Genomic DNA, 15,789 nt, shown 5'->3' with positions numbered 1-15,789 from the left:
TAAAAGCTAACAAATGCACTTGGCATTCGGCCAAGTGCATTTGCTGCACTTGGCCGAATGCCAAGTGCAGGGAGGGCTGGGCCACACCGTCCAACGGCCCGTGACGTAAATACCGGCCCCGACGGGGCCGCGTTTATATATACTAAAAAAAATAAATAAGTTTAACTAAATAAAATACATCTAAAAACAACCAAAATCAATAACGATTGATTTTCGTCAAAACCGATTTTATTAGCTTTTATAAAATTGATCCTTTTACAAAACCATATATATATATATATATTTTGGATTGCTCGAATACCAAAATAAAACCCTCTATCATCCCGAGATTTTATTAATAATAAAATTAGTAAGAAAAGGGTGTGAAATACCCCGAACTCGGCGAGATGATTGAAGATTTCACTCGCGGAACCGATTCGCCCGTCATCTCGATTCGATTTCCGAATTCGATCAAACCGGTCTCCACGGTTCCTTCGAACAACGTTTTTTTCATTATTATTTTTATTGACTCATCATTTATTTCAATCGACTGATTTGGATCCCTTTTTATAATTTTTCTTCATTGGTCCTCCGACCCGGTGTCTACAGCAGGCCAATCTTGTTTTCTGATTTCTTCAGATGTCAGGCTTGTCTTCTTCCTACAGGCTTTGTCTTCTTGCGGCAGTTTGTCTTATAGCAACGAACAGTTGACCCATGCATCTCGGAATTTGGCTTTTGCGTAATTTCAAGGCTTCAATTATTGGTGCAGACAGTTGTCGGATTTGTATTTTAGCTAACGGATCAAACATGCTGTCCTGAAGATCACTCAGCTTCACTTCGATAGTCATTGTTTTTTATTGTCACCAAATCTCATACTAAGTTCTTTTTCACTCAGCTTCCATGGTCAGCTTCATTCTGCAAGATCTAGTTCTGAAGCGGACTTCTTTTATGCTGAGCTTCGTTCCACTCAGCTTCTTTGATCAGCTTCATTCTTAAGTTGTTGTTTTGAAGATGACTTATCTTCTCTTGTGCTGAGTTGCTCTTCACTCAGCTTGTGTTGTGTTCTCATGCTGACTTTGTCCTGTCTTAATTTTTATTTCCTTTTGCATTTATGTTTATACTCAATATTGAACAAACGAATTAGTACAATTAAATCAAAGCACTTAAATTTAATTGTCTCTTAATCATGGATTAAATTTAAATGATTTTGTCAAATCAAAATCTTGTGGAAAGGTGTTTCAACACAAATATCATATAACATAGACAAAAATTATATTTTAAGTGAAAGTGTACCTTTTTTTTTTTATGGAGTAAGACTATTTTATAAGGATGGAAATTCCTAGTCTAAATAGGAACGAACTGACTTTTATCTAATTAGGAATGGATCCCAATTGTGGCAGGACTCCTTAAAAATAGGAAAATAGTGCACTTGCTCATAATCTTCCTAAATATACCGTGGTTATGATAACTTGATTAGGAAGAATCACGTCTTTTGTAAGCAGATCTTAAAGTCTTCGTGGAACGTGAGGAAGGTCCATGTAATATCTTCCTAAGCTAAATCTACATGCTCAATTCCATATTTAAATCTATTCACTTGTTTTTATCAATTTTTAATTATTTTAATTATTTGTACTATCTTTTAATTATTTAAATCAATCATATTCATGCTAAAAGGATATCAATTACAATCTACTCTATATATAGATAGATTTTTAGATTATTCTATTTCAATACATAAAACTTTAATCCTATTAAGTAAACCTTCGAATTTAAAACTTAATAAAGATTGGTGAAAGCTTCGATCGCATTAAGTAAATCCTAGAGTATAAAACTTGATAAAATCTGTAAATTAAACGCTTTGATCATAAAATAATGAGCCAAAAGGAATGGACGAAGTGGCTTCATTTTTTAAGAAGACGACATTACATCATAAAAACAAAAATTAGATCCCAGAGGTGCTTAAAGACAACATTCCAACTTATGCCTTCCTTCTCATCTTGTGAATCAAGGAAATCCTTCTCAAACTTCACCAACTGTTGACACATCTTCGTGGTCGTAGTAAAACCCTGCTAGAATCATGTCAATGTTAACATTAAGGAAAAAAGGCTTATCATATAGAAGAAATCCTTACCTGAAGGTGATTTCCCAGAGTCGTGTCCACTATCTCATTGATAGTATTCCTTTTGAATAAGGAAAGCTCAATTGGAAGCTGGGTAAAACCTGCCATGTCGTATGCAACACTAAAGTGCACTAACGAACTTGCATCATTCTAATGCTCTTGTATACCCTTATCCCTGCTATATCATTGACTTAAAATTGATGCTTCGTGTGGATAGTCAAATTCCTTTCACTAGGCACCATTCTTCTCAATTATGGATGCAATCTGTGGTTGTGGTCATCAAATCAACTTTTAACTACCCAAAGACCATTTTCAAATGCAATACTGGTCTTAGCTTTGCAACCAATATTGTTTTTACTTTTTTCAAGCCGTTCTTTTCCTCTTTCTGTCACAGCTTAACTTCCTATGGTGAAAATGATAGGACGGAAAATGATTAATAGAAAAAGAAAGAATCAGAATTGATCGCTATATTTCTAAAAAACAACAACCTCTCGCATAAAAGGGATTTCCATTTCATTATCACCTCACTTCTTCTCTAATTCTCCACATACTAAATTTCATTTTTCCCATTCATATCCATTATGATTTTTTTTTATCTCATCTCATCTTCGCCTCTTTTGCCTTCCTTGGATGATGACATAACAACATAAAAACCTTTGAAAATAGTGTGTTGTCGGTACGAATCAATCAAACTCTGTAAAGTTGGATATGACATTCATATATATGGACCATGTTCCACGTCCGTATTGTTATCGTCTGATCTCCCTGCTCTTTTATGAATGATATGATGCTCAATTGAAATGCCAACTGCTTCCATTCAGGCTTTGTGTTATCATTAAAATTGTCGTTATTGTCATCTGCTTCATTATGCATGCATCTAGTATCACTTTCGCTACCGTCATCTAGAATTGATCCAAACATCTTCTCAATTAATTGGTCTCTATATTGGTCACACATCTCTCTTGTGAATAATGTAAGATTTGATGTTCAATTTGTTTTTGAAGAATAATATACAATTCCAAATGCATACCCATTCATGAGTATTTAAATGGAAGAGGCTATTGTTTAATATTTCAACAATCATTACATCTCTCGTAAATGAAGATGATTAAATGGAAGATATTGTTGTTTAATATTTCAACCAATCATTATTTTTCTCGAAAATTAAGAGCATTAAATAACACTTGTTTAGGCCAGAGTTCGGTTGTGCAATTGTTCCCTCCCAAATATGCACAATTTAGTGCCAAGCTATACAAGGGTATTTTAGAAAAACCATTTTTGTTGCATCAAACATCATTACCGTTTAAGTATTTAACTACCACCTAATAACTAATTTAGGAGTTAATTTTGGAAAAATAAAAAAAAAACCCTAAATTAGGAATATTATTTGTATAGAATTTATTTTTTGAAAACCCTAAATTTACAAATCAAAGAGATGAAACCTACCTCTCCAGCATTGGTTAGCGTGACAATATCTCCAGCCTTCTAGCTGGCTAGGGCGATAGAGACTTAGCTTTTGAAACTTCCAATACACAATGAGTTTTAGCATTATAAATTAGATAACCTTTCCCAATTAAAGTTTCCTTTTTATAAATTTTAATTATTCCAAACGTAATTGAATTTTTGGGTTATGAAATTTATCCTAAAATAAAACAAAAGTGCAATTATCAAATCAATTGAAATACAAATAATTCATTTCTTATGTATGCTTAGTTAAACAAGGGATAGAACAACTTTGTTAAATTAAAGCCCCAAATGTGAAACCCAGCTGTACATTAAAGGAAAAAAATTTAACACAATAAACTTTCAGCCTAAAAAATGGGGAGTGGCCTTTGGAATCTAATCATAATTTCAAGGTAGAAAAACATATATTTTTGGTAGGGTGAGATTTAAAATGCCACAAGACATAGTCTCTGTATTTCACATGAACTGTCATCAATTACAAATCAATCAGCATCTTCAGCAGTGAAGTCAGGCTCCGGCGGTTTCTGCAGTTTCACCAACTCACGAGCAGTCTGAGCAGTCTTTGCATTCCGATTCCGGTGAACTCCTCGAAGAGCGTTGGCTGCAAACCTGGTAGCCAAGAAGGTAGCACCTATACTATACGAACCTCCACCAGAATTGCTGCGCGTCTCATCTGCTTCTGCTTCATCCTCTTCCTTCCTCCGAAGCTCCAAAGTCTTCCTCTTGGAATAACGTCGCCATGCAGCTTGAATAAAGCAAGCGGCCCAAGTCCTCCATTGCTGCGAGTAAAAACGGAAGGTGTGTTGCACCTGTCTACTGTGAAGACGCCTAAATTGACTGGCTACAAATTTTAATTCTTCGGCAATGAGGGCAAAAGCCTCCACTTCTTTCAAGGCCCTGACTGTCCGAGTAGAAGATGGGAGATTGGCACCAGATTTAGGATCTAATGCCCAGGTTAAAAGCTCCTCCCCGCAGAAATCTCCTTCTTTCAGGAAACTACGGTTGAAGAAACCACTCCTCCCACCATCCGTGGTTACACTCTCAAGGCGACCACGTATGATAAAAAGCATCTCGTCAACTGGATCTCCTTCTCGAACTATGTAAGTGTTATCTGTAAATAAGCAAGGCTTCAGCCGCTCGCAAATGGCATCAAGTAATCTCTCGTCCATGTTTTCAAAGAGAGGAACCTGCAAAAGCCACATAAGCAAATCAATAGCGCCTATTAGAACATTATGCTTTAAGCACCAACAGCTTAGCATGCTGAAGTGGAAGAGAAATTGGACAAAGGTGTGCTTGAAGATCAGTAATGGACATGAAAGAGCTCGACACGAGTTCTATAAGTATTAAATTAGGATTCGACTCTATCTGCTAAAATCTCGTCGCACCCATGTACCAAAAAAAAAAAAGACAAAAAAGTGACAAGTATATCCAATACATGAATTGACCTTATAATTTCCCTTCATATTGCACACAAGGTTGATCAGATAAATACACTAGTGTTAATAAACGGTTTTGTAAAGAACCGAAAGAAAGATTTTCATTCCATTTATCATCTAAGAACACATTATAATCAATGAGCAACACTTACTATGCGTGACATACAAAAAAATACTAAAGAGGTCTTTGTAAAAATGAAATAAAAATACAGGATTTTTCCACATAACATATCTTAGGTAGGGGTTTTCACTTAAATTCCTTATTGTACTCCAGCACAAGAGCAAAACAAGTGTTTTTTAAACAAGCAATGAGACCAAATTAAGCCCGACTTAAGCAAATTCATATTGCGACACCCAGATAAAAATAAAAACATTGTAGCTCCTTTGGGTGCTGGTTGAGAAGACTTATTTTTAAATAAAAACATTGTAGCTCCTGTGTATACTCATTTAAAAATAATAATAAGAAGAAAAATAAAGGAGCAAACCAAAGTCGAGATGACTTACCCTCCGTACTAATGCCAAGCAGAGATGGCGCTTGATGTCTCTCCTAAGATCCTTGGGTAGGCTTTGCACCAAGTTCTCTTCATCCACACCACGTGTTTCTAACCACTTATACTGGTCATAGCGTCTCACCCGCTCCCTAAGGTCTGGTGGAAGCAACCGATGATGCATCCATTGTTCTGAGTCACGCCTTTTGACCCTCATTTCTTCTAATCGAATAGTTAGTGACTGAAGATAGGTCTGTAACAATAACACAACTTCTAAAATATTAGCACCATTTGACGTTTCTTTAAATGTCACAAATTACTTTCTGATTTAGCAAAAAATGAACAGCAAATTTGCATGTAATGAAACCAGAAAAAGATTATATCATGGAACAAAGTTTCTTTGTTGGAGGTAATTGAGTTTCTTGGAAGAGCAAGAAACATGTTTCTCGCTCCAGTGTAGAATCTGAATATAGAGCGATGTCTCAATCAGTGTGTGTGAGATTATGTGGATTCGTCATCTCCTGTCTGAACTTGGTTTCAACTTCACCATTCCAGCAAAGTTATGGTGTGATAATCAAGCAGCTCTTCATATTGCTTCCAATCCTGTGTTCCATGAACGTAAGCATATTGAAGTAGACTGTCACTCACTTCGTTCGTGAAAAGCTAGAAGAAAACATAATTGCCACAGCCTACATTGGCACAAATGAACAGCTTGGGGACATTTTTACCAAAGCCTTAAATGGGTTCAGGCAAATTACAGTTGTAACAAGCTGGGCATGACAAATATATATGCGGGAGTGTAATGTATATATATAGGCTGAGGTGTACAGCTGTAACTATTATTAGTGTAGGTAGTAGTTAGCATTTATTCCTAGTTAGTGTCCCTATGTATATAATATATACCTATCACATTGAGCATAATCAGATATTTGAGTTTTCTCTCAATCTTGTCTATCCAATTACACAACATAACTTACTTACAACTAAACATGGGTATTGAAGATCTGAAAAATAGTATGTTAGTACTCCTATGTATTAAGATATATTCAATAATAATGTTATTTATCCTTATCAAGAAAGGGATTGACCATAAGATAATGTAAGCAAATAGGAAAGTTTCAAGTAAAACCAACAAAAATGCAAATATGAAAGCTTCAAGTAAATTCTAGAGCTATATTGGCTAAGAATTAAAATTAATGTGGTAAATTTGAGTAATAGGATGTAATGAAAATGTTAAAAAAAATTAATTGGCTAGGGAAAGACAAAGAAAGGAAATGAATAAAGATTGCACTATTGCACTCCAAAAACATCAAAAGCACTTATTAGATTGATAAACAAAAAAAAAAAAAAAAAAAGCCCCAAAGTGGGTTATTTGAGCTTTCTAAATTGTGGGCCTAATGAAAAGTTCTATTTCACCCTTGATTTATTTTGTCAAGATTTTTTTGTAAACTGTTATCATCTTCTCAAAATGAGATGGATGTGTGGTCATACGAGAAAGGACCGGGTGCGTAATGAAATAATTAGGACAAAAGTAGGGGTCACATCTATTGAGAATAAAATGAGAGAAAACCGACTAAGGTGGTTTGGCCATGTGAGACGTAGAGCGCTTGATGCGCCGGTTAGGAGAACCGAAGAGTGGCAAAGGGATGTAGTGGTGAGGGGTAAGGGAAGACCTAAGCAAACTTGGAGGAGGGTGATCGAGAGTGATATGAGTTTACTGGGAATTGAGGAAAATATGGTAGTGGATAGGACGGATTGGAGGGAGCGAATCTGTGTCGCTGACACGACTTGACTTTCACGGTTTTATATGATGGTTCATGTTAGCCGACCCCGAATCATTTCGGGACTAAGGCTTTGTTGTTGTTGTTGTTGTTGTTGTTATCATCTTCTCACCTCTTCTTCTTACACCATTGTTCTCTTCTCCTCTTCTTCTTCTTACGCCATCATAAGATGGAAATTGAACATCAGGTTCAGGAGTTACATAAAATCGGAGTCAACCGTGCAAGCAGAAGTGCTTTCTCCAGTCCCATAATTCTGGTAAAGAAGAAGGATAACTCTTATTGAATGTGCGTTTATTATAGTGCTTTGACAAAGTAACTGTCCCGGATAAATTTCGGTTGATGAATTGATTGATTAGCTGAGAGGGGCTACCTTTTTCACTAAATTGGATTTGACATCAGGGTTTAAATCAGATACGAATGAAAGAGGATAGTATTGAGAAGACAGCTTTTCGCACTCATGACACTACGAATATCTTGTTATGTCGTTCGGCCTCACTAATGCTTCGTCCACCTTTCAGGCTGTCATGAATGATTTATTCCACCCCCCTCTTGCGTCGTTTTGTCTTGGTTTTCTTCAATGATATTCTGGTTTACAGTAGCCGATGGCACGATCACCCTCGTCATCTCTCACAGGTTCTGAATTTGCTATCCAAAAACCGACTCTTTGTTAAGAAGGAGAAGTGTGAGTTTGGTAAATTCCCTGTTGGAATATTTGGGTCATATTATTACTGGTTCTGGTGTCTCTATGGATCCTAAGACGATTCAAGCAGTAGAAGAATGGCCAGTTCCTAAGAAAGTGAAGGGAGTCCAGGTTTCTTGGGTCTTACCGGTTATTATTGTAAGTTCATCTAGAATTATGGGAGCATTGCTCGTCCTGAGCTCACAAAGAAAAATGCCTTCAAATGGCTAAAGTCTCTGCTCCGGTATTGGCCTTACCAGATTTTTCAATTCCGTTTGTGGTGGAATGCCATGCCTCCGGACGAGGAATCAGAGCTGTTCTGATGCAACATAGTAGGCAGATTGCTTTTTTCAGTAGATCCCTTGCTGACCGTAATTTAGCAAAATCTGCACACGAAAGGGAAATCATGGCTTGGACTTTAGCCATCCAGTACTCGCGACCCTACCTTTTAGAATAAACCTGAGATATCTTAGGCTTTGGACCCACTATTTGTGGCAGTAGCACTTCTCTATCATCTTGCCTTATCTTATTATTTAATCCTATTCCTATATATGAGAAAGTATTTATATAATTCTTATAACCCAATTCTTTCCTCGAAATCAGCAACATTCTTGAAGCAAAAGGTGAGGTAGAAGAAACCTTTTCAGTCATATTCATAAAAACGGACTTGGATACCCATCCCGTATCAACAAATATTCAACATTGGGTTTATTATTTGCAATAAACTTATTTTCGATATCATAGTTATGACTGGCACATATTTAACAAAAAAGACTTACAATTGAGCTTCAATAGCAGAAAGATAACCAAAATAATTAGTTCAACTAACCTGCATGTTGCCAATCAGAAGAGCAAAGAGGATGAGCCCCAATATGGCTAGTCCTATGGAAAATATTACTTCTGCTGGATATGTGCTGGTTTGAAGTCCCTGGCCAAGTGTGCTGTAAATGTGAAGAAAAATGAATTGAAGAGTCAAAAACTCTTTTAGCCACACAGGCAAGGAGAGCAGTCAATTTACATAAATGAGATGGTAGACATGTTCAACAGATAACAAGGTTTTGTTTGGCTTTGGCAAAAATAAAACCATTTCCATCCCTACGTTAAGAGAATAACCTGAAACCTTTAGAGTACTTGAGCAAAACTCAATATTGCATAGCTATAAGGAGATGCAACCTGGTGCAGGTAACAAAGATTAAATTGTGAATAGCATGCATGTTATGTAGATAGGCACAAAAAATGGAATGGATGTATGATCTTTATTCTAGAGCACAAGAATGTCTGATGCAAACACATAATTAACAATACTTTAGTTTACTCTACTTTTGTCACAATGGATATTCAAGAATGAACTTCCATTAGTTTTATGACAATACGTTCACTTAAAAGCACAAATACAGAAGTCATAACACCAAAATACATATTAAATTGTTAGACAAACTTTTGAAGAAATATCACAAACAAGATTAACCAAAGAAAAAAAAACAGCATTAAACATCATATTAAATTGCTGTGCTATGAGGAATGCGAACATGCAACAACCCAGTCTTCCCCAGATATTTTACCGAGGATACAGGAAAAGTTAGGAAAGCACATTTAAAAATAAAATACTAATCTTGCAACTCTCCATCTACATAAAATTTTAACTCTTAATGGCCATCACCTGTGCTTTGACTAGATACCCATTTTCCTAGAAAAACTAATGTAACTTCATCACTATTATATCTCCAAAGTAATAACTATACTAACAAACTTATTCTTTAATATACTTCTAGTTATTATCCAAATGAGACTTGTTCCGCTAAACATGCTCTCTCTTTCTCTCAACTTTTTCTCATGTTTTCCATTGTGACATATAAGGGGAGGTGGCCTCCTTGCATAATGGAGCCCCATTCTCATCCACATTATACACGCATAAGCTAATCTTTTGGACTTCATAGTTCTTTGACATTAAAAATTGGAGCCTCTTATACCAAGAGATGTAGAGTTTGAATCCTAAAAATTTGACTTGATAATAAAACAGCATAAAGTAGCCCATGCTTTAACAAGCTTTAAACCCAAGAGGCATTCCCAGGAGTGTGCTATTGAAAATCAAAACTATTCTTGTAACTCACACACGCATAAACACACACATATTACAGTTTGTTTACCTTAAATTCTGAAGTCCCCACCACAAGCAATAACAGTATTTTGGGATGAACTTGCTATATGATGTAATCCCAGATGACAAAGCATTTGTGAATATTCCATAATCAAATGGTCCATTGTCCTCTCCTTTGCAACTTGACTGCAGTACGTTGGTGCTGTTATTGGCCCAGACACCATAACCATCCAAATCCTTGTTGCCACAATACAAGAAATTTTTATTGCAGCCAACAGTAGCATTACAAGCCTTTTGCCAGCATGCATCTTGCCTCTCTATAGCAAACAGGTACCAGAATGCACCAACTATCTGCGAAAAACAAAGAACATCACCAAATCTGTTTAAGAGAATCAGTTGTTAACTCCAACTGAACGTAAAGATACAACAGTATAGACCATAATGAAATGCATAATCAAACCACTAGCACAAAGGCAAAAGATCTGTGTCCCAAAAATAAACTAAAGCCAAATAACGACATCATAGAATCTAAATTCAAAGAAAAAGAGAACTCCATTATAATCTTTACTCTAGACGATCCTCCGAGCCTAAATGCTTGACACTAAAGCTACCCGGAATATTATCTCTGATAGAAATGTTGTTCAGTCCAACTTCCTACCAATAAAATATAGGCAATCATATAGATGAATCAACAAGATATTTGTAAAAGGAAAAACAGAAAATGGAACAAGCCTATGAGAAGCACAACAAAACTCAATACTATACGTAGTACAAACAATTATGAAATCAATTATCCAACATAACAACATACCATGTGTTATCATGGTAATAAAGAAATACAATGGTCATTCAAAAACATAGAATGGTCCAGAAGTAAAAGCGTTGTGTTACAGGGAAGCATGCAAATGAGGAAATACTAAAGAGCGTAATCAGAAACACATTCTATTTAAAAGCAAAGTTGGCAAACCAAACAAACTTACATGACTAGCAAGCATGTATAATAGCAGATAATACGCAGCACCTGCCCAAGCAGTTTCAGCAAAGACTCCTGTTGTCCTTTTCATTTCTGAAGTCAGGGGTAAGACTCGAAGAAACCTAGGAATGTACTGAAGCAGGATAATGAAAAGCAAGGCCTGTTTTGTTGCTAGGACTTCTGAACCTTCTGACCTTAAAAGAAATCTCCAAACCATAATCTGCAGATATGACCATCATATGCATAAGAAACTCTTGGAGATTAAAAACTGCACATATGGAGAAATGAAGAATAATGTAGGAATCAATAACTCTTGCAACTTCAAAAGAGACATTAAATACCACCTAGACACTTACATTGCAAAAATCTTTTTAAGTTATTGTCAAAACATTCTCAAAGTACAGAACATAACTCCAAATGCATTACCATATCTGCACTGCATATATATATATATAGGCACAAAACACACATTACTGTGAAGAGAAATAAATAGGACAACAAAATACAACATTACTAGATACGTATGGAGAAAAAAAAAAAAAAAGGTCAAGGTAGACTAGCTGCAGCCGGTACCTACTTATAGCAAGTAGTATAAAACATAATAAGAATGATGTATGCATCTGAGAATCTGATATTGTTCCAAAAAATACTGAGCAAGAGAGATGCACATATTGAAGAGCACATAATAAGAATGATGTATGCATCTGAGAATCTGATATTGTTCCAAAAAATACTGAGCAAGAGAGATGCACATATTGAAGAGCATATACAGTAAAGTAAGCGAACTTTGCAACAAATATAAACATGTAGCATAATTTTTAAACCTGTGGTAGGGGAACAATAGAAAGAAAGTCAATGATGAAATATTGACGCAAGTATCTCTTTGCTATTTGTGCAGGGTCTATCACAAGTTCACCTCGCCCAAACACACGAGAAGAAGGAGCAATATAAGCTGTGCGGAACTGAAGAGCCATGCGAATAAGATAGAAAGCATCAATAACCGTCCGCAAAGTAGTTGCTGTAATTGCTAGCTTCCGATCTATTTCTAGACAGTTATCCGAATCATTGAACAATGGTAGATAGAAAAACAAAGGGTCCACGGACACTGCCAGTATACATGATATGAAAAACAATCTGTTGCACAAAAGGAGAAACTTGTCTTGAGGATCAAATACTTTATTCTCTGAAACTTTAAGGTCTTCTGGAAATACTGCACGGGAAACCCCAAATCTAAGTGAGCGACCAATGGACTTAAGTCCTTCAGATCCCTTTCTGATTCCTTTTTTGAAAGATCTTGATGGTGTATTGGTTTCTGTGGCACTGCAATTAAATCCCTCTATGCCAAATCCATATTTTTTCCCTCCTGTATCAGATGGCGATGAAAATCTAGAGTCCATGTCATCCAACCTACAGTTTAGAGAAGCAGCATCAATTGGCATTCTAACACATTTACACTCTAAAGCATACCAAGAGGGAGTGGAAGTAAGATACAAAGAAACACTTCTATACCATTGCCAACCCAAAACCCTCACAATCTAATCACAAAAACGGTAGGAAGCCTTTTTTCAAAACTAGGAAAAATTTATCAATACAAAAAAAGACCCCATTGAGACTCAAAAACCGCATCAACACATCTAAATTCTCTTAAGAGTATTTATGAGATAGACAAATTTGACACACAGGTCTTCGGAGACATTTTCTTTGTCATGTAACCACTTCCGTCCATGATATCACTATCAATGGACTTGTAAAAAAAGGAACATATAGCTAGCATCCCTGCTAAAAGTTTCCATTGTTTTGCTTCCTCTATTATCTTTAACTACATCTAGAGCTCTAGATCTTAATTTTGTCTTCTTTCTTTAATAGATCCTTAATATAGGCATATGCGAATGACTATTAAAACATTATGTCAAGCCAATTTTATAGTAACATGACTTGAGTATAATGACAATTAATTAACACAACTTCATCAAAGAAAAAGTAAATATCGTAACAATTTATTTCTGAGATAAGATCTATTACCATCCAACTTTCATATTCTTCGTGACTACCTCAGCACAAAAGAAATGACAAGCTGTCCTGATTACCTGACAAACTTCTCTCTCTGGCCACCCACATATTGCGATTTGTAACCACAATCAAACATTATTTTACAGCTGATTATATGAACATCACCTGTAGGCTAACCAAAAAGAAACAGAATAAAGTGTTAGCAATTGGTACATCACAATCCAGTTAATGATTGGTACCAGGGCTACTCGTCAAAATTTAAAATACTTGAACTACAAATAACCATGGTAATTATGAGATACCAAAAGTTTAGGAATCTTGATAAAGGTAATCAATTGACAACTAAAATATAGCTACTAGATTGGCCACATCAAACACCACAATGGCGAGAAAAATAACAACAAAACTTCATGTTAAATGCTCCAACCCACCTACGTGACCAAATTCATAGACAACCATTCAAACATGTTATGCATGTGTGCATTTGTCGGCATACTATTCCTATTCAATTCCCCATTATAAATTCTGTGGCCTCTAAATATCCTTACAAGCACATCAAGACTACTAAAGTACATAGAAGGCAGGTATTAAGCAACAGGCAAGAGAAATAAATCCATCAATAATTATTCCAAGAATAAAGCAATCCTACTCCAAATGTAACGGCTGTCAAAGTCAGTTAATTATCCATTAAATTAGTTATTGAGAATTATGGCTTAACACTAAAGGTAAAGTCAGTTGATTAACCATAAAATGAGTTAATGAAAATTGACATGTTAAGCCACAACGTCTACTTTGAAACTATATAGACACAGTAGAATGTGAGAGAATATTAATGATTCAAATCATGATACCAAGTTCCTTCACAACTATCTTTTTCTTTTCTACCAATTCTATTTCAAAAACTACAAAGCTCCTTTGCAGAAAAATAGAATACACTGTACATATATAGATAAACGGCTAGTGTTGGGAAACACAAACTAATAGTTGCAGCCGTTTAAATAATAACGAAAAAAGAAGAACAGTCTATCCTTCAGCGGATTGAATAAGAAAAACTACTGCATTAGATCTTAAAAAATTAGACCAATTCGTTTACCTACCGTTGACCATCAAAATTGAAGAACATGATGCAAATTCAAAAGGAAGAATAAAAAGATTTAAGAATTAATCAAAAAGTATAATCAAATTGGTTCCATCAACAAATACCCAAAACCGAATTGAAACTCCAAAATTTTCACATTCAGGGACCAAATACACACGATAAACTTGGGCATCTAGTAAATTTTTTGAAATCATAAGAAATAAAAAGAAAAACAATCAACATCCTAAACTAGTAAAAAGACATCAAGAGAAATGATCATGAGCAAAATTAGTCGAAAGGAGAAGTAACTTACAGTGAAATTCTTTAGGGGTTTTAGTTGATGAGATTGTTTAAAGAAGAAGTAAGAAAGAAAAGGAAAGATTGAGAGTAAAGACGAATATATGCAAGGAATAGAGTCGCAACGAGGCGCCAGAGGTGAGGAAAGACAGGAGAAAACTGAAGAAGGAAATGGAGTTGAAATTATCTTTTTACCAGAAATATGTACGGAGCGAAGAAAGCCAAGTGAAATACTGTCTGAAACTCGCTAATTACGCTATTATCCTCAATTGCTTTTTTCTTTTCTTTTTCGGCTTTTCTTAGGCATTTTTTATTAAATTATTTATTTTATTTCTGGATAAATACATTTTCCAGCCCATTATATTTGGCTTAATGCTCCTCCAGCTCTCTTAACCCGTTCAAATTGGTCATTTTACCTCTCTAACTCATCGAATGTCCTATTTACCCCCTTAACTCCATAGAAATGGTATTTACCACCCCCTTAACTTGTCCAAATTAGTCATTTTACCTCTCCTCAAATCATCGAATGTCCTATTTATCACCTTAACTCCATAAAAGTGGTATTTCTCACCCCTTATGATCATATTTACCCCCTTAACTCCATAAAAGTGGTATTTCTTACCCCTTTATAGTGCAAAATTAATAGCACTTATTCAAATGAGTTTGAAAATATATATTTTTAATATCAACTTTTTATTTTGTTTTAATTTGATAATTATATCGATCCTTCATGTGTTTATTATAATAATATTGTATTACAATAATTAGATAATCAAAATTTAACTAGAAAAAAATTGAAAAGAGGAAGAATGAATAAAAGATACAAATAACAAGAACATTTTTTTTTTGATAAAAAAACAAGAACATTAATATAAACAAGTTAAAGACATTATATGTAGGGAAAATGTACCAAAATAGGCCTATGATTTTGGAGAAGTATCAATTTAGGTTCCACGTACAAAATAACACCAATATAAGTTTAACGTTTAAAAAATGTATCAATTTAGACCTCGATGATGGATTGTAAGGGGTGAGAAATACCACTTTTATGGAGTTAAGGGGGTAAATATGACATTGTATGAGTTGGGGAGGGGGTAAATGGACAAGTTGATGGGGTGAGAAATACCACTTTTATGAAGTTAATGGGGTAAATAAGATATTCTATGAGTTGGGGGGATAAATAGACAAGTTAAGGGGGTGAGAAATACCACTTTTATGGAGTTAAGGGGGTAAATAGGACATTCGATAAGTTAAGGGAGTAAAATGACCAATTTGGACAAGTTAAGAGGCTCTATTGTTTATGTTTAAAATTGACCTTTTTTTCGATTCAATTTTTTTTTTTTTTTGACTTTTTTATAATGGCTAGAGACTTCATTTGTTTAGTTAT

The 15,789-nt window shown here is 35.2% G+C and overlaps 1 protein-coding gene across 2 annotated transcripts; it reads right to left on the bottom strand.

Moving 5' to 3' along the window:
* Positions 1–3,757: 3,757 nt before the first annotated feature.
* Positions 3,758–14,620, bottom strand: LOC136202189 (probable cyclic nucleotide-gated ion channel 5). 2 transcript variants are annotated; one of them, XM_065992686.1, is made up of 8 exons: positions 14,419–14,620; positions 13,105–13,199; positions 11,842–12,424; positions 11,025–11,237; positions 10,094–10,395; positions 8,776–8,887; positions 5,503–5,739; positions 3,758–4,749 (listed from the first exon to the last, which is right to left on the bottom strand). In XM_065992686.1, exons 2-8 carry the CDS (start codon positions 13,161–13,163, stop codon positions 4,045–4,047), a joined length of 2,211 nt encoding a protein of 736 aa, XP_065848758.1. In that variant the 5' UTR covers positions 13,164–13,199; positions 14,419–14,620; the 3' UTR covers positions 3,758–4,044. The 2 variants fall into 2 exon arrangements, with proteins under 2 accessions (XP_065848758.1, XP_065848759.1); XM_065992687.1 differs by lacking the exon at positions 14,419–14,620 and having other exon boundaries at positions 13,040–13,191.
* Positions 14,621–15,789: the final 1,169 nt, after the last annotated feature.

The sequence above is a fragment of the Euphorbia lathyris genome, chromosome 8 (genome assembly GCF_963576675.1).
Source record: "Euphorbia lathyris chromosome 8, ddEupLath1.1, whole genome shotgun sequence".
NCBI classification, from domain to species: domain Eukaryota; kingdom Viridiplantae; phylum Streptophyta; class Magnoliopsida; order Malpighiales; family Euphorbiaceae; genus Euphorbia; species Euphorbia lathyris.
This window is presented reverse-complemented; position numbering and strand designations above follow the sequence as displayed.

Bases quoted from the DNA above. Each gene is read 5' to 3' on its own strand.
- LOC136202189 (XM_065992686.1), bottom strand. From the start codon at position 13,163: ATGTTTGATTGTGGTTACAAATCGCAATATGTGGGTGGCCAGAGAGAG. The intron at 5,740-8,775 runs GTTAGTTGAACT...TTATTGTTACAG, and splicing joins TTCTGATTGGCAACATGCAG to ACCTATCTTCAGTCACTAAC. The intron at 4,750-5,502 runs GTAAGTCATCTC...TGGCTTTTGCAG, and splicing joins GCTTGGCATTAGTACGGAGG to GTTCCTCTCTTTGAAAACAT.